This window comes from Ooceraea biroi, chromosome 9, assembly GCF_003672135.1.
Source record: "Ooceraea biroi isolate clonal line C1 chromosome 9, Obir_v5.4, whole genome shotgun sequence".
NCBI classification, from domain to species: Eukaryota; Metazoa; Arthropoda; class Insecta; order Hymenoptera; family Formicidae; genus Ooceraea; species Ooceraea biroi.
Window position 1 is genome coordinate 9641334 of NC_039514.1, and position 25163 is coordinate 9666496.

Here is a 25163-nt window from a genome sequence, read left to right on the forward strand (position 1 = left end):
TGGAAAACTCGAGGCGATAGCAGCAGCAACGGCGCGATGATTGATGATGCGAACGGTTGACACGCATTAGCAAATTGGCTTTAGGTCACTTGAAAAGTATCTATCTCGTACTTCCCTCACAAGTCTCATTTCATTCCCCTTGCCACTCCGCGAGTGGCAAACTTCACTAGCGTAAAAGCTGTAGAGAGCATGCAGAGAGAAAGAAGGAGCGCGTGTTTCGATGGATTAATATCTTCATATTCGTTTGACGGGATCGTCTCAATCCGTGCGACGTGGAGCGTCCGATGAAGATGCTCGCTCGACATGGGTCCTATTTTTCGAGAGCGTCCGTCCGAAAATCCCGATAAGCAAAGTGCGGTAAATAAGTCGTAGATGATGGACACGCCGCGGCGCGCGCACAGACGAGCGCATAAACTATGGCGGTCCAAAAACATCCATCCCGACATCCCGGATAGTTTCGGAGGTATTCGTTCGCCACACGCTCCCCGTGAATCCGGTTGTGTGCGAATCACCCCCCCCTGCGCCGCTCTTCTTCCCTCCCGGGTCTGCGGTCGTTGTGAGGAGCGGCCGAGAACCAGCGCGCAGACTTCCTTTTGACTTCGCCAGCGGACTTCACACAAGTATGCGATCTATTCGATATGTATTCGAGATATTCGTGCCACCAGCGCGACACATTGTAGAAGGGATCCGGCGACCGTCCATTCATCTCTCGCGTCGAATCGCCGATCGCTCGATTGGCGGAGACTTTGCTGCGCGCCGGCAGAATTCCATCGTACGACAAAAACATGGGACTTCATCCGTGTTTCACCGCGTAGATCGGCAAAACGAAGAGAACGAGGCAGAAGGGAAGAAGAAGACGAAGTGCTGCAACCCGGTTGACATTTAGATTCCGACGGCCACGTGCCCGGGAGTAGCAAATTGGGAATGCGGCCCAAAAGTGTCGGCCCCTGCCGTGATTTATGTCGTAGCGCGATCGAAAAAACAAATTGCCGTTACTCCGCTCTTGTGTATCATGTGCATTGCACCTAATCGTCATTGTCATCATCATCATCATCATCATCATTATTATTATTATTATATTATTTCGTCCATTTAACTGTATCTAACTGTATGTAACTGTTTAGGAACTGAATGATTGATTACGAGACTGATACTCTTCCGGACGATGCTTGACGCGGATTTATGTAAAAAAGTTCTCGTTTTTTACGTCGCGATAAAGAAAGAATTACCGTGATTGCGTACGAATGATTATTTTCGAAGGGAGAGTCGTTCAAGCGAGCACCGAGCATTCTGCGTTACTCGGCGTGCGCGAAACCGGCTGAATTTACGGGCGCGTTCCTGATTTATCGCGAGCGAGCCCATCCGTAATATCGCGTTTTCGGAGGCACCGTCTGAAAAAAGAGCGCGTTTGGCGAGCGCACATTCTTCCGGTTCGACGGATACCGGCTTATCGCGGAACACTGTGAGAGGCTCTCTCTCCCCATGTTTTATCGTACGTGTATCCGGCTTTTAATCGGCGAAGTACGACCCGGCCGCCGCCGCCGAGGCTTTCCCCCGTCCCTCATTGCTCTTCGATCCTTATCGCGATATTTATACGGTGAATTAAGATATTCGCGCGAGCGACTCGACGACGACGACGATACGGCGCTTATCTCTTCAGCGACTATCGTGGAAGTTTTCCGCGGGAATTCGCATCGAGAGACCGCGCCGAGGTCAAGATATCTGTCCACCCACGTCGACCGAGTGTTTGATCCTCGTCGGAAGCGACGAGAATTCATTGCCGACGACGGTTCCCTCCTCTGGTCCTCTTTACGATTCGCAACGTGAATCACTCCTCCTTAGTCAGCGAGGCCAGCCGGGCCGACCGAGCGGTCGGCTTCACGGCGATAAAGCTGAGGCTTGGCGAGACGAACGAGCTCCGAGTCGTGTAAAACCGTGAACGATGACGGCGACCGTGTCTTTCGCCAGCTCTTTCCCTTTCTTCTCCTCCTCCTCCTCTGACATCCGGAATGGCTTCTAAATCGCGCTCTCCACGTTCGCCGACGATAATCTGCCAATAATCCGAGGTGACTGAAGCGACTACGGGCTCCACCATGAACCACGCGTCGATGTATCAACCGTTCTGAGATCCTTTATGACGATGGGAGAAGAAGGAAGACGAGTATGCGACGACTTTGTCTTCCTCGCGGAGACTTTCTTCCGGCTGCACGAGAAGCTGGAAGAAGATGCAGCTTGCCGAGGAGATCCGATTTCTACGTTAGTGTTAATGTAACTGCGATGCTCGGGTTTATAGCGTGGCCTCTCGCGAAGCTGCTTTACGAGAGTCCGTGCCAAAACGCTTCTTCCTCTTTGACGAGCGGGTGTTTACGTGGGCGAGGTTCCGGGAACCGTTCGCGCGAATTTCCTCGTTGCTGACGTCGTAAGACGACGCGGTATATGTGCTCGACATTGTTGAGCGACGAGGAAGGCGCGAGTAGAGGAGGAAACGACGATGGGTGGATGGATAAATGAGGAGGAGCGTCAGTAGAAGGGTCTCTAAGATGGGTGCTTTGATGTCTAATGCCGAGTTAAGCCGTCGAGCTTTATCGACAGACCGACAGTGTTCTCCGATCGATTCGTAGTCGACTCTTCGTTAACGAGATAATTCCGCGTGATCAACGGCTTTCGCGTTACGGATAAAACGCTACCGGCGACGCGTAAACTGAAAGTGGCCGATTTTCCAGCTTCGAGCACGAAAATATTTGATGAACCATTATTTCCGGTTTTTATTATTCATCGCGAGAACTCATTTTATTTTATGGAGCTTGATGTTGGAATACAGAATTTAGCTGCTGGGGTATTTCGCGTGGAAAACTGAAACATCGTGAGGGATGGAAATTGAAACATCGTAAAGGATCTATCAACTTGTAGTCGAGTAGCACGTCTGCTCGACTAAGTGAAGCTTTCACGGCTTGCGTCGTATCGCCTCCTTCAGAAATATTCGATGCGCTCTCTGAGAGAGAGTACATTTTATATGGAATCACATTTGATAGAATTACATTTTGCAGTTACAGCTACATCGGGGAAATACCGGTTTCCTCAGTGTCTTGTCGCTTCGCTTCACTGCTTTGCTTCGCTCTGCTCGGCTTTGGTGTGGTGCGCTCTGGGCGGTGTAAAATCTCCGATGTGAGCGCAACGTTGTCTAGCTTTAATTAACGGACACGCTTGAGCGTCTTCGGTGGCGTCCAAAGCAGATCGACTCGATTCGCTTTTACCTTAATTAAGTGAAGGGGCAGGGAGGGAGGGGAGAATAGCCCATAGCAAACATGTACGATGCACGGACGAACGACGATGTAGTGCGGTGCGATCTTGCGCGACGATTGCGATTCTCGGCCATGTACCGGACTTGATCTCGGCGAAAAATCGAGATAAAACTCTTCTTTACTTCCGCCGAAAAAAACGAAAAAATAAAATTACAATTATGTTGCGAGCGTGTGCGGAAAATTAGCGGGCGTGAAACAAAGGGAAAGGAAGGAAGGAAGGAAGAGCAGGTGCTTTTTTAATCGGCGAAATAGGACGATTCTACCGTTGAGACTTCCTCATGTTTCCCCATCCCATTATTGCGCTTTGATCGCTATCGCGATATTTATGCGGCGAATTAAAATACCCGCACAATTGACCGAGTAGATCACGATGACGACAACGACGACGAGGACGATATATCGCTTATCTCTTAAACGGTTGTAATAAATATTGCGCATATCTATACTCGAAACTAGTGAGATCTTCGATAAGCACAACGCACGCGATTTTTGCACATCGTGTGTTGCAATTACATCGCGCGCATAGAGAGAAAAAGAAGAAGAAAAAGAGAGAGAGAGAAACAGTGTACATGGAAGGCATAATGAAAATAGAATGATAATGAAAACTGCACGATGATAAATCGAGTGCTTGAGTGCTTATTATTTATTATTAACGCACGTTTGAGCGGAATACATTTGCGCGTTTGTAATTTCCGCAAACACATTTTCGCAATGCTGAAGCCATCGATAAAAGGGGGACACAGAACAATTATTTATACGAATTTCGTGTTTCGCTGGATGTAATCGCGGTTTTTCGATTTACATTAGTTTTATTCACGGTTTTATGTCTTAATCAAATACCGGTTTTGTTTAAAATTGTCATTACCACGAATGGGAGAGCAGCGCGTTTTATAACATATCAGATGCCGCGGCTGCAACCGATGCCCACGTTGATGTATTAATTTTGCGAATTAGTTTAGTACATTAGCGTGTTTTTATGTAGTGTTAATTAGCGGTCACGTTTAAATATTCCTTTAAGCGCATTTGCTTAATCAAGTCTACTTAGCGGTGCATGCAAGGTATGCTACATTAGAGCCATTAAACGAATGTATCTTGCATTGTGGTTTTATATTCTCGGGAGGATCTACCGACGAAAGATATACACACTGCATGGAGTGCATTGAACTAAAAGTATTCGAAAGTTAAATATTCTGAGCGACTGCTCTGGAATAAGCCCTGCGAAAGACAAACTTTGTACAAAAATCCATAGCGTTCCCGAAATTAATAACATGATTAATAAATTCGCCATTAATGAGTTTCCGGTTTCTGATTGTCGTTAGACTTGCAACTGCTCACGCGGAAAAATTCATGTTTTATAAAAAAAATGTATTTAAAAAAGTTTTCGATTTTTGTTCAACAGATAATTACGGCGCAATTATGAGGGCCAAAAAGTACTTCGTCTTCAACAAGAAGATAATCTGAAGAGATTACAGCGTGCAAGCGTTCCCACCTGCGATCGAGAGGGTCCCTCGCGCGATTCTGCGGACTTCCGGACACCCCGCAGCATCCGGAAGACACCGTCCGCGGAGCTCAAAACAATCTCCCTCACCCGGAAAGCGAACACGCCTGCACGAGCGCGGGAGGAGACTCAACAGGGTTCACGCGAGCCTGGACGAACGTCGGACGGTCGATCGATTGCGAGGGAAAAGAAGAGAGACGAGGGAGACCGTGAGACGACTAGTCTGAGGTGTTTTTCTCGCGCGGAAACTCGTCGTTTAAATCTGCAGGTAATGTTGTTTAATGTGCAAACTGAAAAGTAATTTGTATCCCAGCTCGACGGTATTCACGTTGGATATGAATGAAATATAAACGCCAGCTAATTACGTCTTCCGGGATTAACTAACGGTTTCTCCCTCCGGTTTCAACGAAGCCTGAACACGCGATTCGAAATAAAACATGCATCTTTTTCTACTCAACTTTGATGTAAATTTATTTCGATTTCATAAATTAAAAACTAGCAAAGCAGCGTAGCGTATCCCTCCTGACAGCGTAATCATTGAAGATGTTAACTGCCACAGATAAATTCTGCCTCACACGCGCTGTAATTACAGTCACGATAATTTGCTAATTTTCCACTTTACTACTCTACTCGTCCCTCTTTCCGCCGCGAGTCAAAGCAACAGTGGAGAATTACCAGCGGTGAATTCTCGAGCGATTACTCTTTGAACTTACCAAGCAATTACGACTGTCTTTTGCAGTCTCGTAATCCCCGCTTCGTGAAGTTCAAGAGCTGTTCGCAGTAATCGAACGGAATCGAAGCTCCGCAGGGGAGGAAAACAAACGACAGGGAAGAAGAAGAAGAAAAGAAGACGAGAACCCGCGCGGCGCGGCAGCGCCGAGAGCGTGAATCGTCGATCAATCAAAGAAAACGAGAGTGGTGGTCTCGCGGCGGGCCACGTGGGGGAACAGAATTGGGAACGATTAAACGGTAGGACCCAAGCGTGCGGTGTTCAATGAGACAGGGCGATGAGGACGAGGAAGTCGCTGCTGCCGATCGTTGTGCTGTGCGTCACGGTGGTGGACCTGGCGCTCTGCCAGGAAAAGAGGTGGTCGAAAACGGCGACCACGAAGCATCGGGACAAGAGCGCCAAGGGCAAGTACGAGCTTGATTACGCGGACAGGACCAGGGAGGAAGAGGAGGAGGAAACGGCAGACTCGAGGGAGTTTTACCACGATCGCGGGGCGGCCGCGGCCGTTACATCTGGCTACCACGTGCCCCGATTCATTGACGAGTTGGCCGCCTTCAGGAACAATCGCGCGATCGATAGCTCTAGGTATGTCAGCAAATTCCCGTCCGTAACCGGAACGGAAACGATGCGATGCCCCGTTCGCGAATCTTGACGAAGCACGCGACCACATTCACAAAAATCGCTGATCGACGCGATTCCTGCGGTTGCTCGGAGCATTTTGTAGCAATGTTTTTAAATAATTTATTTAATATGAATATCAATTCGACGAGTGGAGGGAATAATGTTTTATTTTTATCGGTGATCGGTTTCTTTGAGTCTGTTGGTTGTTAAAGATAATGCACGAGATGGCGACCTTTCCACGCGATGCCGCGCCACAAAGGTAGCTCTTCTCTTTGATCTCTTTAAAGTTATTAGCATCTTTAAGCTCTTCATTAATTTCGCTCCGTGATATTTCTCACAAAGAGTATTAGTCTCAAATGCGAGTAATCCTTTTAATCCTACGAAATACATTCCTTGTCTTGGCTCCTTTCGAGCAAAGAAATGCTTTTGAAAGAGTGAAAATTTAGCGGAAAATATAACGTGCGCGTATTTCATTTTATCATAAATCAGGATCGCGATTCGCATCGAACTACATTCGAAGTTGTAGAGAAGAGTCGTGCTTAACGAAAGTTTCTCGCTTCGTAAAACCTCAAACCTTTAGAAATGGCGAAAGTAGACTATGAGCGTGCGACAGTCACTTTATCTTGAAGAAACTGCTTTAAACATCTATTGAACTCTCGCATTGCCATCATTAGTGTGATATTAATCATGAAGACTCGATTCTTCCAGACCCATAAGCGTCAGGTTCAAAGACAATCAGCAGTCTAGTCAATCGTCGAATTTGCCCAAGTTGCACGCGAAATCGAGCGAGGAAGTGGGACGGGAAAAGGGTCGCCGGTACAAGAACGTGACCATCGGGGACGGCATTTGTCAGAGCATTGATATCCGGAACAGCGTGTACTTCTTCTCGATACTGAAAGATTGCCGCGTGATCGAGGGCTTCCTACAAATTGTCCTGATCGAGAACAATATCGAGGCGGATTTCGAGAACGTCAGCTTTCCGGAACTGCGAGAGATCACCGGCTACCTGCTCCTGTACCGCGTGGACGGTCTGAAGAGCCTCAACAAACTTTTTCCGAATCTCGAGGTGATCCGGGGCGACATACTCCTCACGGACTACGCCTTCATGATTTACGAGATGAAGAACCTGCAAGAGGTGAGATTCGCTCTCTCGGCGAGTTTTCTTTTTCTTTTGTTCTCACTATTTATCCAGTTTTCTCAATCTTTCTTGCTTTCTTTCGGGTTGGCGGTGCCGTCTGCTCGCTCTATCTCTTTCGACAATGGAATTATGGCGCTGCAATCCTAAATTCCTCTTCGGAATAATCCGATTGTTGGATGGAAAAGACAGAGTGGCAAGATCCTAAAATAGAATTTTAATCGGGTCACATCCTGTTTTCGCGACAAATCGGTTAGCCGCGATGTATTCTCCCCTTAGTTTCTAATTAAATAAAATCTTGAGCTTGTTAAACAGAATCGAAAGATCAGTCGATCGAAGCTTAACTTATGCGATTACGCATGGATTACGGATGGATCACTTAAATTTAGCATTGATGCCAAGATGGCAAACGATATCGCAGACGCGCGGAGGAATTCTTGTTCGCGCGAGCGCGCGTATGACATTCGTCACGTACGATCCGTATCGCGATCGCGTTCGTTCCCACGCCGAATCAAGCACGGTCGTCTCGAAGGTGTATGGGCTCCAATCTGCCCATAGGACCACGGCTTAATGTCCCGGGTCAAGTGACGTTAATCAGCCAATCAAATTAACCGACTGTTCGACCTCTGACTCGTAATTCCGCGACGGCCTAATCCGCGGAATTGTTTTTGCAGATCGGCCTCAACAATCTGTCGAAGATCTCCCGGGGTGGCGTGCGCATCGAGAAGAATCCCGCTCTCTGCTTCACGAATACCTTGAATTGGAACCTGATCGTGCCGGCGGGTGAGAATTTCATCAAGGATAACAGGAACGTGCAGAGCTGCCCGCATGTGAAAGGTGAGATGCTTCTAATTTTCATTATATAATACAACTGAGATACTATAGTTACATCTAGTTTTGATTTTGTGTATACACGATAGAAATTATGTAAAATGTGTCTCCGCGATGCGGGGCATCAAGGAGAGAAACATACAAATTTTATATATAAAATATAAATTTGTTTAATTTAATTTTTTTTTCAATTTCTGTTTATAGGATGCTCCCAATGTCCTAGTGGTTACTGTTGGACAGCCCAACACTGCCAGAAACTGGAGAGGTCGAATTGTCACCCGCAATGCCTCGGGGAATGTTACGGCCCGAGCGACAGCGATTGTTACGTGTGCAAGCACTATCGGCATGAGGGGAAATGCGTGGAGAATTGTCCGCCCAATTTGTGAGTAATTTTGCGAGAGCAATTTCATGACAAAAAGAGGGAAGATAATTTTATATCAAATTTGCGCTACATGCATTTTTATTACGCGAATATCTCAAATGGAGCATAAAATGCGTGGACAATATAAAGCTAATAAGTATAGAATTGCTTAGCCTTAGTTTAATTAGCTTTTGCTACGTTTTCAATGTCTAGACGTCTGGGCGAATGTTCGTGACATAATCTTAGTGGCAGGGCGTTTGAAGTTTCAAATTAAAAACATAGTTATCTTCGTCCCAGTCAGTAGGAAGTGTCCTGTTCCGCTGAGGCGACGCTTTTTTTTCTGGTGGTTGCAGATACGCGTACCTCTCGAGACGATGCATCAGCAAGGACGAGTGCCAGAAGATGAACCGTATCAGAAGAGTTTCCAAACTGGAGGACATGCAGATCTGGCGACCGTTCAACGGCTCTTGCGTCACTCAGTGCCCTGACGGCTTCGAGGATGACATTGACGAGAAAAACGTACAGCAGTCCTTTCTCCTGCTCCTCTTTTCGCGTCTGATAGTCACGCGTTTCGACCTTTCAAGTGATTTCTTCTTTATTCTCCTTACAGGCAACAACCTGCCGAGTTTGTAGAGGACGGTGTCGCAAGATTGGCAACGGCGCGATCATACGTCACATTTCGGACGCCCAGAGCTTTCGCGGCATCACGGTGGTGAAGGGAGCCCTGGAGTTCCAGATCAGGAACGGGAATCCAAACATCATGAACGAGCTGGCGGACGCGTTCGGTCAAATCGAGGAGATCACTGAATACTTGAAGATCACGCACTCATTCCCGATCACGTCGTTGAGTTTCTTCAAAAAACTCAAAGTGATCAAGGGCGATTCTCTGGACATTAATAACGCGAGTCTAGTGGTGCTGGACAATCCGAATCTCTCGTCTCTGTTCCCACCATCGCAGAAGATCACGATGGAGAACGGTCGATTGTTCTTCCACTATAATCCCAAGCTCTGTCTCTCCAAGATCGAGCAATTCGGCCAGATGGTGAACATTACGAATTTTACTGATCTCGAGGTACAGCCGGAATCGAACGGCGATAAAGTCGCCTGCAACATCGTCAACATCAATATTACGGTAAAGAAACGTGGCGCGGATCACGTGGACCTGATTTGGGACAGCTACAAGCCGCCAGAGGGCCAGCAGCTGCTTAACTACCTGCTAAGCTACATCGAGACCGATAACGAGAACATAACGTATGAGGCGAACGCGTGTGGCAACAACACCTGGCAGATCGTCGATGTCGATATACCAATTTGGAATCTGACCGTTACCAAGCACATTGCCAATCTGAAGCCGTACACCAAGTATGCCGCGTACGTGAAGACGTTTACGGCGAGGAACAAGAAGTCATTTACGAGCCCAGTGGGCCAGTCGGAGATCATCTTCTTCTGGACGAAGAGCGCGGTACCGTCGATGCCGACAAACGTGACGTCAGTCGCGATAAGCGACAGCGAGATCCTGCTCAAGTGGAATTCGCCGGAGTACCCGAATGGCCCCATCGGCTACTACTTGATCACCAACACATTACGACTGGACGACGAGGACCTGGTTGCCTCTCGGGATTACTGCGCGGAGCCGCTGATCAACGAAGTTGAAAAGGAGGAAACGCACGAGGTAACTATCAAGACGCCGTTGATCTCGATTCCCGGTACCTGTTGTACCAAAGACGCGGCAGCGAAGCTCGCGATCTCCAAGCAGTTTGGGATATTCTGCCACGAGAACATGACGATCAGCTACGAGTCACCTGGCTGGAGGGACTACTGCGTCTTCAACAGTTACAACTCACCGGAGAAGTTCTACGACCTGGCGAACAACCTGTCGTCTACGTCGACGTATGAACATCAGCACGAGACGTCAAGCGTCACGATCAATCGGCCGTCGGAGTACACTGTGATGTTTAATGTGAGCGCGCGGAACAATTCGTACATCCTGCGGAAGCTGCATCACTACTCCCTATACACGATCACGATCGCCGCGTGTGGCATGAAAGTGGACGACGACACGGCCATGTGCTCGTCGATCCAATATGCGAACGCGCGAACGAAGAGACAGCCACACGCGGATGACATTCACGGCGTCAGAGTCCATGTGACGAACGAAACGATAGTCGAGGTGGTCTGGGAGCCGGTGAAGAACCCGAACGCGTTTACCGTCTCGTACACGATTGAGTACACGAATCTAGACGTGAAAGACGCGAAAAAGAGCACCGAATGCATACCGTATCGCGGCAGGCGGCAGCACAGCCACTACATCAGGAACCTCAGTCCGGGCCGGTACAGCCTGAGAATGCGTTCGACGTCGTTGGCAGGCGACGGCGCCTTCAGCGACACGATTCACTTCTCCGTCGGTTTGTCGAACACCAAGTGGATAATACCGGTGTCAACAATTCTAATGATATTGCTCGTCGGTGCTATTATAGCGTGTCTCTTGTTGAAGAATCAGCAGCGTAAGAAGACGCAAGAGCGACTGTTCGCCAGTGTGAATCCAGATTACATCGAAACCAAGTACGTAGTCGATAGCTGGGAAGTGCCGCGAGAAAAGGTGGAGGTCCTGTGTGAACTCGGTATGGGTAACTTCGGCATGGTGTATCGGGGACGGTTGAACGGTGACGTGTATGTGGCCATCAAGACCATCGCCGCCGATTGCAGTCAGCGTGAGATTAATGAGTTCTTGAATGAGGCGTCGGTGATGAAGAACTTCTCGACGTTTCACATTGTCAAGCTGATGGGCGTGGTGTCGATCGGCAATCCGCCGTATGTCGTCATGGAGTTGATGGAGAACGGTGACCTCAAGACGTATCTGCGAAGCATACGCGACACCCAGATGGTGCCGAACGCGTCGCGGATAATGCGGATGGCGGCAGAGATCGCGGACGGCATGGCGTATCTCGAGTCGAAGAAGTTCGTACATCGGGATCTGGCCGCGCGCAACTGCATGGTGTCCAGAGATCTCGTATGCAAGATCGGCGACTTCGGTATGGCGCGCGACATCTACGAGACTGACTATTACAAGATCGGCAAGAAGGGATTGCTGCCAATACGCTGGATGGCGCCTGAGAATCTCTCGGACGGCGTGTTCACGTCCGACTCGGACGTGTGGTCGTTCGGCGTGGTGCTATTCGAGATCCTCACCCTCGCCGAGATACCATATCAGGGACTCTCGAACGAAGAGGTGTTAAACCACGTACTGCACAAAGGAGTACTCAACGCGCCGCGCAACTGCCCCGAGACTGTACAGAAGATCATGGAGAAGTGTTTCAAGTGGCGACCGAGTGATCGTCCCACATTCATGGAGATCGTCGCCGAGCTGGAGCCGTTCCTGGGCCAGGATTTCTGCGAGAACTCGTTCTACCACTCGGACGAGGGTACTGAGATACGCAACCTGGGCATCAAAAAAGTCTACCATCACGCAGCGCCAATACGTTTCCACTGGGGCAACGAGACTGCTCGATGGGTCAAAGACTTTGAAGATAACGTCACGCTGCTCGATCAGATGAAGGCGAGCACCAGCCGCGGCAGGATCTTTAAGAATGGCTTTCAGCATGTTGGCAACGTGAGTAACTTCGAGGACGTGCCGCTCGATCGATGAGACCCAGCCGGTCACTCGCGGCAAGCGAAAACCCTCGAAGCCCCCCCGGTCGCGAAATCTGGTGCGGGGAAGGACTTGTAGATAGTAACGTGTACAAACAATACTCAGGTCCAATACGCGAGTGTTGGTCCGACGAGATTATTGGACGGAAAGTACGTGAGAGATGTTACCAAGTCGCCGGCTCACTAGCTCGCTCGTTTGTTCGCCGGCATAGCGATGAGTATCTTTTCTTTGTTTTTCTTTTCGTGTTCTGCTCTCGTTGCGGACCACACGTAATCAGATCTTGACGGTGGACAGCGATGCGGGAAACCGTCGCATTGGCTCGCGACGATGCTGTTGCGAGTCGGCGCGTCGGGAAGGATAGTGGTGTTCGCAGTAGAAAGCCGAGTAGTTGAACAATTATAGATAAGTAGCCACATAGCGTTTCTGTCCCCCCGTTGAGCGGAAGCCGCAGCTACTTGCATCCGGGCGTGTTTCGCTTTTCGGAGCACGTCGCGCGGCTTCTCTCCTATGAAAGAGCTCTTCGTTCCTTTCGGGATTATTCCTTTTGTTCTTCGTGCGAGTCTTGAAGCAGCCATTTCCGAACGTCATTCGTGTTACTTTACAATAACTGAAGAATTTCACTATTTCTGGATTATTATAAAATCGCATTCTTTTGGTCTTTTAATATATAGATAGAACGCAAGCAAGAACAATAAGTTTAGAATTGTTTCTCGTTAAAAAAATAATTCTGAAAAACAAGGAGAGAAACTCGCGTTAGATCGCGGCACGAACATGCATATTAATTGGTCCACCCTTTCAGCGAGCGTGTAATAGACTCCGTGTCTTACTTCATTTCTTATCTCGGTCGCTCGAGGAATGCTGTTTCAGGATTGCTAAACTCGGGGCGGAGAGCCGGAGAGGAGAACGATTTCTAGAAACCAGAGTTCCTTGTCGCAAACACACGTATCCGCAACACAAAGCGCCGCAGTGTAATCTCAAGGTTGTAAATAGTTACTGTTTTAATCGCGGCTTCACGTAACGGTAGCTTACGGAGAACCGGATATAATACGCGCGCGCGTAAGCCCCATAACAAGTAATAACTTATTGAGAGAGTTTTAAAAGACAGCAACTTCATCCTCGCATACGTATGTAAATAGAAGTCACAGGTTTCTTCTTTGAAGTAAGTACCTCTATAGATAATCATCATCTCGCAATAAGTCCATATACAATTCAAGATGCACATCTTCACGATGAACGCGTAGCATGTATAAGAAGAACAAGGCAAATGTGAATCTTTGAAGAGCTCACAAAGGACGCCGTAAAGACGCCGAGCGTTTGCGTTCAGGATTTCTGAACGAAACTGCGTAGACTTTTCCTGAGAACGTTGAGAATTGAGTGAGTCGCGAACAATCAGTAGATAGGTAATAACGAGACAAACTTAGGTGATAGACCAGATGCAATACGTTGAAAATCGCTGGAACGGATCTCGTCAGACGTCGAGGTTTTATTCTGTGAAGAGTTTTGCAGAAACGGCGTGTCTTGTAACGTCAAAGCAAGCCATTTCTCAGTATTGTCGTTTTATTTTTTTTTCTTCAATGTTTACATTTCTTTGAATGGCTTTTGAAATATTGCATTTAATTTTAATATTGATGGAACAATATTAACGCAATCCCCTTATACATAATGCAGTCGGGAAAATTGCGCTGTTATTTAAATTTTAAAGCAAGCTATTTCTTTATTTAAAAAGTTTGCTTTTTGTTCCGTATTGGCGCAAACGTTGCAAACGACCTCGAAGAGCTTTCAAGATTCGTTCCGCTCCTGTAGAATCTTTCCAAACCTCTTGGAGAGGGTTTCACAGAGATCACGGTGTCTCACATGTACAGAAATAGTAGATGAAAAGAGATGTTTACGACAAAAGAAAGTATAACACCGAATTTTTTAATTGTATTCGCGTTATCGGATAATTTGTACAGTATAAAAGTTATCGCACGTGTATATACTCCGTTGTCCCGGCAAGGGAGCAGCAAACCTTCCGATATTTAATAACAAGTGTACATACGCGATGAAAAAAAAAAAGAGAGAGAGAGCGTATCGGAACGCGTCGCACAATTAGAAAAATAGGAAATACGCGATGTTTCAAAACACGTCGGTCGAGTAGGAAACGGGGGAAGAGAAGATTGCGCGTCGCGCGAACACCGATCGACGAGAAAAAAAAAGATAATGAAGAAAAATGCTGATGTAAACTATGCAGCGAATCAATTCGAGATATATTTTAATACGGTAAAAATTGGAAAAATTCGTCGATCGCTCCGCGACGTGTTCCAACTCGAGAAGGGGGCCTGGCTGATGCGATTGATCCCGCCGATGGCGTTTCTCTCAAGCAATCCAGCCTTGATTTATGGGATGGAAACAACCGACGCCACGGGACTCGAGGAAGCTCGGAAGTTACGGGGACGCGAGCGGAATCGCTTCCGGGTCTGGTACGCGAAATAGGCTTCCGGGCTATCACGCGTCGCCCCCGTCTCGGCATCCCCCTCGGTGAGAGCGCGGTAATTAGTAATAACGACCGACGTAATTGCGACGCATTCCGCAACGGGGACAACTGGAATCGCTCCCCCGTGTAATAATACCGGATTACGGTTTTCGCGTCCCGGTACCGCTTTGTCGTGCCCAGCATGGGGCGCAGCAACGCGTCAGCTGAATCTCTTTTGTCCAGCGCGACAATCAGCACGATTCGTACGCGGCTCTCATAGGAGGATTGGTATATTACAACCGCGCGTATACTGATAGAGTCCGATTTTTATCTCCGAAAAGCGTCGTGCCCTCGCTCGCGGCTGACTCTTTCGCCGTATCAAAGACACGTGCGACGAGCATTTTTATAGTAGCAGAAATATCTCAGATTAGTAGCTGCATAAGACTCGCGTGCCCTCCTCGCAAACTTTGACGTATTCACATAAGAGTAAGATTGCGATAAGTTTATAAGTAGGAACAAGTATCTCCAACAGCGCAACGCTTACAGCTCTCGCTGTAAATATCAAAGATATATCCGCGCAGAGTCGTACTTGAAGAGTGACGACTTGGCGCGCGACGAACTTGTAGAATTATCGAATTTTGCATTATTAGAATATCTCGTCCATGAGGAATTAAACGGAAGGGAATATTCAATGAACGCGTTTCGTGATATACGCGATCAAATGTCGCTGTCGCGAAGCGAGCTTTGCAGCGCGCGTATCACATTTATTTCTGCATATTTCGAGAAACCGCTGACCTGCTGGATTTCCGACATCGCCGCAAGTACGAACGTTACGCGATATTAAAGTCTCGTCCGTTTCAACAGAGGCCCTGTCACACGAGACAGAATTCGCGATAGCCTGCGCGCGAAACTCGATTAAATGACAAGTTAAATTGACAGTCGTGGAAAATCACGCGTCGTGCTCGTGCTTTTACCTCGCTGAATCCGGGACGCTCGAGCTGCTAAATAAAAATCACTATTTAAATAATGCGCTCGACAGTCTGTATTTATACACCGAGCACCGAACAAACGTTACACACCACACGTTCGCGTGTATCTTCGATCGTCGCGTTTGCGACGATCGCCAGCGTTCACCATAGCAATACTATTAGCATCCTCGCTACTATATTTTACCGTAACTGCTCAGTATAATATTTAAACGCTCGCGCAGTACCGCGTGGCCGAAACAAACGTCCTCGACGAGGAACAGACACGTTTCGGAAGCCTAGCATCGGAATTTCGGTGTTTTCTGTACTCGGCGACAACGTTCGCACCGGAACCTCCGGTTCGCCGAGAAGACACCGCTCGCTCGATAATTACGGTGTAATTACGGCATATTGATACTCCGTGAACCTTGAATAATCACAAGCAATCGATGCATCGCCTGATGGACTATGATATTTTGCGTAATGCTATCTACTAATTAAGGCTCTCGAAGAGAATATTGTTAGCGCAATACAGAGTATCACACCCGATCGCCCTCATTGTTTTCGCATAATGGTACGAATAGCGTTTCTCGACTTCGGGGAAATTACTTGTGCCACGTGTAACGTAGAATTGTCCCGATTAATTGAGTCGACGATCTTGATGACGATGCCGATGTTGCGCCCCCGATGCGATCGCAACGTCACGGTCCCCGCCGCAGCGTCGCCACGAAAGTAATATATGACACGTATATATTTAAGTACACATACTTATTTCTACTAGAGATTATATATATATATATATATACATTTATATAAATAGGTATATATTTTGTTATATTGTACGCTTAGGCGCTTGCACATCGCGCTCGCAATTGAGACGGTGGAACGCGATATCGACCGTTCTCCATCCTCCTGCGAACTGCTCCCGCCATGAAGGAGAAGAAGGCTCACCATAAATAATCATCAGGGTCTTAGAAGTAGTTCATATCGCTGCATCTCTCCGTGTTCCTGTCTCTCCTTTCCGTGAGAGAAGCAAGCAAACAAGCACCTGCCGCGCTTCCGCGATGCATCACGAGCCACAGTAACAAGTGCCGTACACACGGAGTTTCGTTCCTCGCCTCGCTCTTCGCTTCACTCTTCGTCTCTTTCTCATCCGTAAAGTATTCCGCGCCCCATTCGTTTGTCCTCCTTCGTTATTACTTCGAGCGTGTCTCGAGTCGTAAGAACGGGAATATCGAACTTGGAGGAAGACACGCCGCGACTTCGGATTCTCTTTCCTGACCGAAAAAGAGTTTCTTCGGAATCGGGTATCGGAAAGGTGGTGACGTTATCGTCGTCCTTACGGTATCGGTATCTCTCGGCTTGACCGGTATCGCTCGACTTTACTCACACCCGTTAAGTGCAGATGTATTTTTTATTCACGCTCTTTATGCTTGACGAAGCCGCTTCGTTCATCGCCGAGTCGCGCTGGCAAAGTCGCCACTCATGAAAAACGGAGATCCTTTAACGGGAGGAGGCGACCGAGCGAGGAATCGGAGAACGTCGGTCGCGATAATGAATCATCGTCGTGCGATTTAAGGATTCGCGTCGAGTCAGCGTCTCCGATCGCGTCTCGCTTTCTGCGACCGTTACATTTGTTCCTTGAAGGATACAGGCGAGTCGCGCACCTAGTCAATCTCGTAAAACACGATTAATCACGTCCCGCATACGTCACCATACTGGAATATTGAGATTTTTTAGGGGAGCTGGGTCTTTCGCGATCACCGGATACGAACGATTTAAAATTTCTCGCAGTTTATCCTCCACTCGGCAAAATCGCGGTTAAAATTCTAATGTTTTTTTCACGTGCAATGAGAGTAATTCCCTGTCGCCGTTAGCTCGGAACAACTCGCTTGGACACGCGCGTTTTTCCCGCTTCGCGCTCCGTTTCACCGGAATGGCGTGAATAAAATTATTCTATTCGATCGGCTAGTCGATGTGCCTAGTAATAAAAGGAGGATATTTATTCGAACGCGGACTCCATCTCTCTCGATCGGCGAAGCCGAATTTTGCAAAGAGCACAATCGCAATCCAAGCAATCGCGGGTCGCAATCGAATCGCCGCCTCACGCGAAGGAGTTCTCACGCGACGAAATACATAGTGTGCTTCTGATATCTGGACCTCTCAGTTGCGATCATGATCCAATGCAATTCCACTCGGAAACCGCTCGTTCGTGAAACACGATGGAACGCAGAAGGCATGCATCGCGTTCTTCGGCCCGTTGCAAACCTCGTTTCTTGTACATTGAACTTGTTCCTCGCGAAAAGTCGGTGATACCGTTGCGGCTGATGTTTTCTACATTGTACAGAATTAGAAAAGGGTTCGGATGTGTATCCGAGCTCCTCGCACTAGCGCGTGTATATACGAACGTACATCAATGTACTCTGTACATATAATAAATATAGAGAACCTTGGGGGAGACTAAGTGATCGATTGCACGAACAAACAATATTAATATAATGACTCGGCGTGTTCGTTTATGTTTCATAGACAGTCAGAATTCTCTCGGATTCTCTTAATTATCTTTTCCCGACAAGACTCCTCGAGATGAATTCGCATGCACGCGATTTTCATCGCATCAAGAGATTTTTTTCGACGTTCGAGAGATGAGAAGGAACGTTTCTCCTTATCATCGTCGACCGCCGTCCCCTACATTTCTTGATAATACCGTAACCGGGATAATATCGGGATAAATATCGTAGCACGATCGCTCGGTCAGATCCCGTATCTAGTATTATTTCAGGGAGCGCGGCCTATTTAGTGGATTAACCGATTCATTTATTAATCCGTAATTGACTACGAGTCTCGAGTGGTCCAATCACTGACTAACTAACGTTACCGATTAACATGTTAACACATATGTATTTCATTGTTTTTATTAATGTACGCTGTACGCATATTCACGCACAAGTAGGGACGTAAACCTGGCGCGAGTATTTACTCCGCGCATTTAATCGATCGTCGCGCGTGACGTTCTTTTTCTTCTTCTTCTTCAATAGAATGGCATATTGGTCCAAGTCCAAAGGTAGACTTGATGAAATCTATTGATATGGTGAATTAAAGGCATAAGTCGCTCATGAGATAAACCGAGTATAAGATGATGCGTGGTGCGATATTCAAAATCCTCCCCAACTCACCGTTAAGTCCTCTTAAGGATGTGATATTGATAAAAATTGCTTCAAATGAACATATCATAGAACCTCAAAGAGGAAGGAGTCTAGCAGTAAGTTTTTTTAACATTGGAAAAATATTAGCAGGATAATGAGGAAATTGGTGTTTAATATAATTAATTAAATTGCGCTACTTAGCAATGAATGAGTATGAAAATACCAAAAATATTAAGTTAAACGGAAAGTTCGTTCCGTTTTCTGCAAAAGATGATTCCGGATGGAAATAGACGTGTCTATTTTACTGAAATGTGCTAATCTTATTCAAATGACTTCAAGCGGTAAAATTTGACAAATAACAAACCGACGCGCATTTTAAAAAGATTGGTTGCGTTTCGGGTATTTGGCATCAATTCAAAACTGGATAAAAATAACGTGCATTTTGGCATCCTACGCTCTTTTACTTTAAAATAGACGCAAGAATGCAACTCTAACTCGAAAAAAGATTTATGCGGTGTATGGAGAGGATTCTGTAAGCGAACGAATGTGCGGAAAGTGGTTTGCGAAATTTCCTGCTGGTGATTTTTGGCACGACAATGCACCACGCTCAGAACAGCTGATCAAAGTTGATGACAACCAAATCAAAACACAGATCGAAAATGTTCCACGATATACAACTCGAATAGCAAAACAATTCTAAAATATCGCACACAGCAAACAGTTGTTGGACAATTACATATGCTTCTTGATTACGTTAGTCGTTTCGATGTTCAGGTATCGCATAATTTGTCGCAGAAAGATTGGATTCGATAATCAGTAAACGGCGCAAATAAAATCAAAAGGAAATTGAAATTCTGAAGAAGAAAAAGGACATATTTAAAATAATTAAAAGAAAATTTACAATTGTCCAAAGCGATATTAAATTGTACACCAGGACAATAAACATTTGTTGTAACTATTTGGTTTGACCGAAAAGTTCATGCTGATCTCTTAGCAAAATTCAAATGCAAAATTCTGCATTAAGAATTAATTGTTTTGCATTACCGGAAAATTTTTTCGGCAAGCTTTACACGCAAAGCGACTTATGCCTTTGTATTAATTCTTAATTGCTAAGTCGAGTTTTATGTTCGAATTTTGGCAAGGAAGTCGGCATGGACTTTCCATTCAATCCATACGTTCTATTCGTTAATTCAAACAAAAGTCCGCGCGCGACGTTATCTTAACCGTTTCGACGTGCCGGGTAAGACGAAATCTTTAAGAAGTATTTATTAAAAAAAAAGAAAGAAACTTCGTTCTAGATCGTAAATGTCGCGACACGTTACGCGTTTGTACAGCACTCCGCTCGATTAGTGGATTAATGGCGTATGATTCAAGTACGTATGACTTTAACATAGGCTTAAGTTCAACATGCGCGCGATATTAATCGGAACGCTATCAATAACGCCGTTCTCGAATTGGGGTTTTGGATTACATCCACACTAAGAAACCTTGGGATGCCGTGTGACCATTCCGAGAAAACGCCGTGACTAACTGCATCTGCGAGAATCGATTGAAGATGAAATCTGTATTATTGCGCTCGTATCGACGATGTATGCACTGTAAAACGACAAACGTACACAAACTGCCATTATTCTTAAGCTCGTTCGGATTCTTGGTGCAGTAAACGTGAGCAACTCTTTATCGATCGTTTCGAATCTGCAAATTAGACAGATATTTTTGAAGGTACATCTTTACTGTATGAACCGTGAGAATCAAATCCGTTCAACAAAGACTGTTGTTGTTCACCGCTTTTTCTACACTCCATGTTTACCAAATTTTACTCCATGCTCCGATATCAAAAACGGTTGCACTGAATACATATTTACCGCAGTCGAGAAACTTGACAGATAAAGATGGAGAAAGGCGTTCTCGCCGAAGCAATGCTCTCCCTACCGTTTTAAACTGCCGAGTCTGTTGTATTTCACGTTGATTGATTCACACGTGCATATATAGTCTGTGTCGAGCGTGATGAACGTCGAATTTTTTGTTGTCACGAGCGTCCTCGAGATCCGGTTCGGCGATCGGATTCTGAGAGGCGTTTGATCATTAGCAGTTCCGATTGATCACCGTTCCAATCGCGGTACCGATCGCGCGGATCACGTACCAATGTACATATACTATACATACAGTTGCAGATGCATGAGAATACTAATGGACTGATACTGAAGACTTTAGCTTTAAATTAGCCGTCGTCGTCACCGCCGTCGTGTCCGACGGTTTTTCCTCTTCGCATCGATGAAACCGTTGGCGGAGCACGCGGTGGAATTACTACCTGCAGGCTATCCTGATGGTATAACGTATTCCGCAAACGCTATGCGAAGCACGAGTCGATGCACGCGTTATGGCTCATAAATGAATTTCGTGACGTTCACTGCGGGGAACTGTGAAATGATCGATACGCAATTATGCAGGACTTCAAAATCAGTTATCGTTACACGTGCTGGACTTCATTGAGAATTACGCGGCCAATGGCGTAATATGTATTTCCCGTCTGCAGCGGGAATTTTAATATTATGAATTATGATACAGCTCTAATATGCATAATTATAATATTATATTATAATTAATATAATTATAAATTATAATATTATTCTAGGCTATGGATTTTCCATGTACATATCGGAATAGTATCGGAGAGCGGAATAATGTTCTCGTGCGAATTTTCTCCTTTAAACTTGTGCGGTTTTGCTCTATTTTAATACTAATATTTATATCTTTCGATTGTAGACGGCAGAGATTTATAAATCGATTTATTAATTCTCTGCAATGGAAAGTTGATTATAAGCTAACGGACAGAATACTCAGCTTTCGTCGTGTAACGATAATTCCGGCGCTTCAGGAAAATTCAGGCGTAAATAATTAGAGAAGTGAGATTCAGCGCTTTCAGTGTTTCCTGAGACGACCCGTAGAAGACTCATTGCTCATGGAAGTTCACATGTGCATCGCGCATTTCTTCAGATCGAGTTTCGCCCTTCGATTTCTACTGTTACTCCCGCCGACAAAATCACGCGAAATAATTATTAGAAAAATAATATTCTACGTTGTATACGAATATATGTTTCTTCATTCATGGGATGTACACGATGGCTTTAAACGCGGTTCAACGAGAGATCGATCTTAAATAGAATTGGACTTGTACAGTAAAATGCGAGGACGAAAGAGACGCAATCGCACGGGTCGCCTGTCCGTAGAAAATTTTCTTGTCGATCGACTTGCGAATGTCGAATTCTAAGAATTCAAGAAATCGATTTCATCATCGCCGAATGCCGGTCTTCGTGTTGCAATGTTTCGTTATTTTTACCGCGTGGCATCGCACACAAAAATAAGTATACACGAATCTGATTACGAGATCTCAAGTACTCTTATCAATTTTTCAAATGATAAAAGTATTTATTCACGCAAATATTTAACTTTTTTTCAAGCAAAACAATAGCATGCGAAATGTTTCAGTTTGCAAAGCGAAGAGAGACGAGCTCGTTTTCCTTTTTATTTTCAGATCCGAAACGAAAATTCCGATGTCTGTTACCTCGCTCGCTCGATTGTAAAACTGAATAATGATATGTAAGAGCCCTTACGAGCTGATTTACGAATCTGTCAGACTTCTCGTTTAGCTTTTACGCGCGCAGGTTTACGATGATTTCTTGTCCACACGGGACGTCGGTAAAGATTTACAGCGAATCTACCCGACGTAAACGGAGACCGTAGATCTCTCGAAGGAAGAGATTCCGCGCATTGAGCGGCTATAAACTTTCGTCCTCGTAATTTTTCTCGCGTTAATCAATTATTTATTAAAATCCACATGTGATTTATAGCGTACACCGGCATATTCCTCATCTCCTCGCGACGTGCACACAATTGGTACCATTCAGGATCCGATCCGTGCGGATTCTCTTCTCATTTAGGAAATAAACGCATTTATTGTCCGAGAGTGTCCCGAGCGGATAGAACACGCAGCATTTACACGGCAGGCCTTCGTGGTTTTCCGGTTACGTATGAATTGCTCCTTACGTGACATGTTACAGTAATAAAAGTCGAGAACGCGAGGGACACGGGAAGAGAGAACGAGCGTGCACGGCACGCTCGGTCTCTCGGCGACGAGGAAAGCCAGAGAAATCGCGGGCTGCATTAAAGAAAGAGAGATTTTATTCCTAATCAAAATGAAAAGTGAAAAAAAGAATGGAGGAAAAAAAAGGAGAATCCTGCCATATACCGCGTCTTCCACGAGAGAGAGACTATGAACATTGTCTTAAACGTAGTTTAACGTGATCCCGTAAGTTATAAATTATTCGCCGTTTTTTCGAGGCGAGCGTCGATACATGCGCCTGGATGGAATCGGTCCGATGAATCCGTTCGACGTGCGTAATCCGGACAGGACGAAAACAGGTTGCACACGCAATTTTTTGAAAGAAGAAGATGCAATATGTATATGCATCGTAGAAACTTGAACAATCGCGTGGCAAAAGTGCACGAGAGACGAGATTAATCTTGATTCCGTTCGCGCGGCTGCTCGTCCTCTCCCGCGTGTTAATCTCGAATCGACGCTCTCCGGGAAACTCGAGAAACATTTCCCGAGCATTTTCTCAGCGTTTCCCCACATGCGAACCACATACCGTCTACGCTTCTGGAAGAAAAAAGAGAGAGAGAAAGAGAGCTCATGACGGAGCGTCTCTTAAGCCACGACAGGAAGGATTACCGGCTTCTGGAGCGGAAGCTGCGAGATCGCTCCCGCGAACGTCGCGGATTCCGCGCGGCTTCTCGCGGTATCGCACGCTGTAAAGAAATGTATGTGTGTATATATATATATATATATATGCATGCATGTATATACGCGTATACTTATACTGCACTAATTTAGTATTGCCGCTAAGTATTACAACTAGTCACATAAGCCAAAACGTTTGTTACTCTCGCAAGAAGTTTTCTTTTTTTTTCAGTTTTGTAAAATAAACGAAGATGATGAGAAAAGAAAAACCCTCTCTCGAGGACATAATGTGTGTGCGTACCTCCCTCGAGTCCTCTTTCACTCACTTTCCATGTAAGATGATCTCGCGAGTCGTCATAACGACGCGCGTCCGCGTAACGACGCCGTCGTCATCTCGACGCCGTTATATTTTTCCAAGACACGATACGATTTTGATTTGTAATTATTCTGTAATCATGTATTAAAGCGGTTATTTATTAGAATTTCAGACATTCATTCTGTCGCCTTCTGCCACCCGCCTTTTATTGCCGATTCCGAGTTGTTGCTCACGCAACGTTGTTATTATCGCGACAGAAAAATCAACGGTTTGCGAACATTTCAGTGCGATACCAGAGAGATAATCAGGAAATGAAGCAACGTTTGTCGAATTTTTTGCGACGAATTGCGCGATGTGTGATGTTCCTTGATGATATCGTGTTTTGCATAAATTTAATGAGAATTTTGGCATGGAACAATTTACTATGTAATCAATCTTAATGTAATCGCATTTTGTTTGATTTCTATCGCCGGCGAGGCAAACTATTTACAACATCCTGGGTTTTCGCGATATACAATACAATCGCACGCGTCATCCGACAACGATCTCTCAGCGGCGGAAATGAATAACGTTCTCTCTACGCAGCGATTCTTTTACGTAAGTGGGACAAGCCGAGCCAACGCGCTCTCGTGTGCCCCCGTTTCCGCTTTCATTTTCTACGTGCGTGTTCCCAACATCGGCGACCGACCGACGTCGCTGATAAAAGAGCCGGGATTATTTCTCTTTATACAGCTCCGTGCGCGCGTGTGAAGGTATTCCACGACGAAGGTCGTTCCCGCGCCTCCCCGTGCCGACGCCTCGTCGATCTCGTCGAAACCAGCCGCCAGTCAGCAGGTAGGTAACAAATATTTTCCTTTCTTGTAGATGCACATGATTAACGTGCTCCCCGAACCGTCGCTTCCAAAATTGGCTGACTTTTATCAGCGGATACGCGTCTCTCTTGCGTCATTATCTCTCGCGTGTATCTTTTCATCATCGCGCCCGTAATGGAGCGAGGCTCCAACTCCGCTCGCATGATTCCTTCGATGACTCCAGGCTGTTCTTCTTGGTTCCTTTCGTTCTTCCTTCCATCTCCTTTTCTTCTCTTTTTTCCATTCTGCCTACCTGTCACTTGATCCTTCTTCCACGTTTCACTCTTACGTCTTCCCTTTTCGAGTTCCTTTGACACTCAGCCGGCCGCGCCCCTCCTGCCGGATCTCGGGGGCTGTCAGCGGTCTTTAATTATACCACCGCTGCGATTCCCGTCCAATTCACCCCGTTCGCATCCACGCGCTACTTCCGAGAAAGAGAAACATTCTTGCCGAAAGAAACATTGTGGGCTGCTCGAGACGGACGGGCCGCGTAGTCGTGGAAGTTGCGTGATACCGAATTGCGCTGCATAGTTTCACGCACGCAATTACTCACTCACGCACGCAC

At 46.2% G+C, this 25163-nt stretch overlaps 1 protein-coding gene across 14 annotated transcripts in view; it reads left to right on the forward strand.

Moving 5' to 3' along the window:
* The window catches only part of LOC105284680 (insulin receptor), a 69365-nt gene extending 45452 nt beyond the window's left edge, over nt 1-23913 (forward strand). For all 14 annotated transcript variants that reach the window (XM_011348382.2, XM_011348377.2, XM_011348379.3 and 11 more), the window contains exons 4-10: nt 4702-5068; nt 5540-6115; nt 6860-7286; nt 7961-8123; nt 8322-8499; nt 8832-8997; nt 9089-23913. In XM_011348382.2, coding sequence (XP_011346684.1) covers nt 5808-6115; nt 6860-7286; nt 7961-8123; nt 8322-8499; nt 8832-8997; nt 9089-12124 — 4278 coding nt within the window. In that variant the 5' untranslated portion in view covers nt 4702-5068; nt 5540-5807 and the 3' untranslated portion in view covers nt 12125-23913. The remainder of the gene's footprint in view (nt 1-4701; nt 5069-5539; nt 6116-6859; nt 7287-7960; nt 8124-8321; nt 8500-8831; nt 8998-9088) is intronic.
* The last annotated feature ends 1250 nt before the right edge of the window (nt 23914-25163 follow it).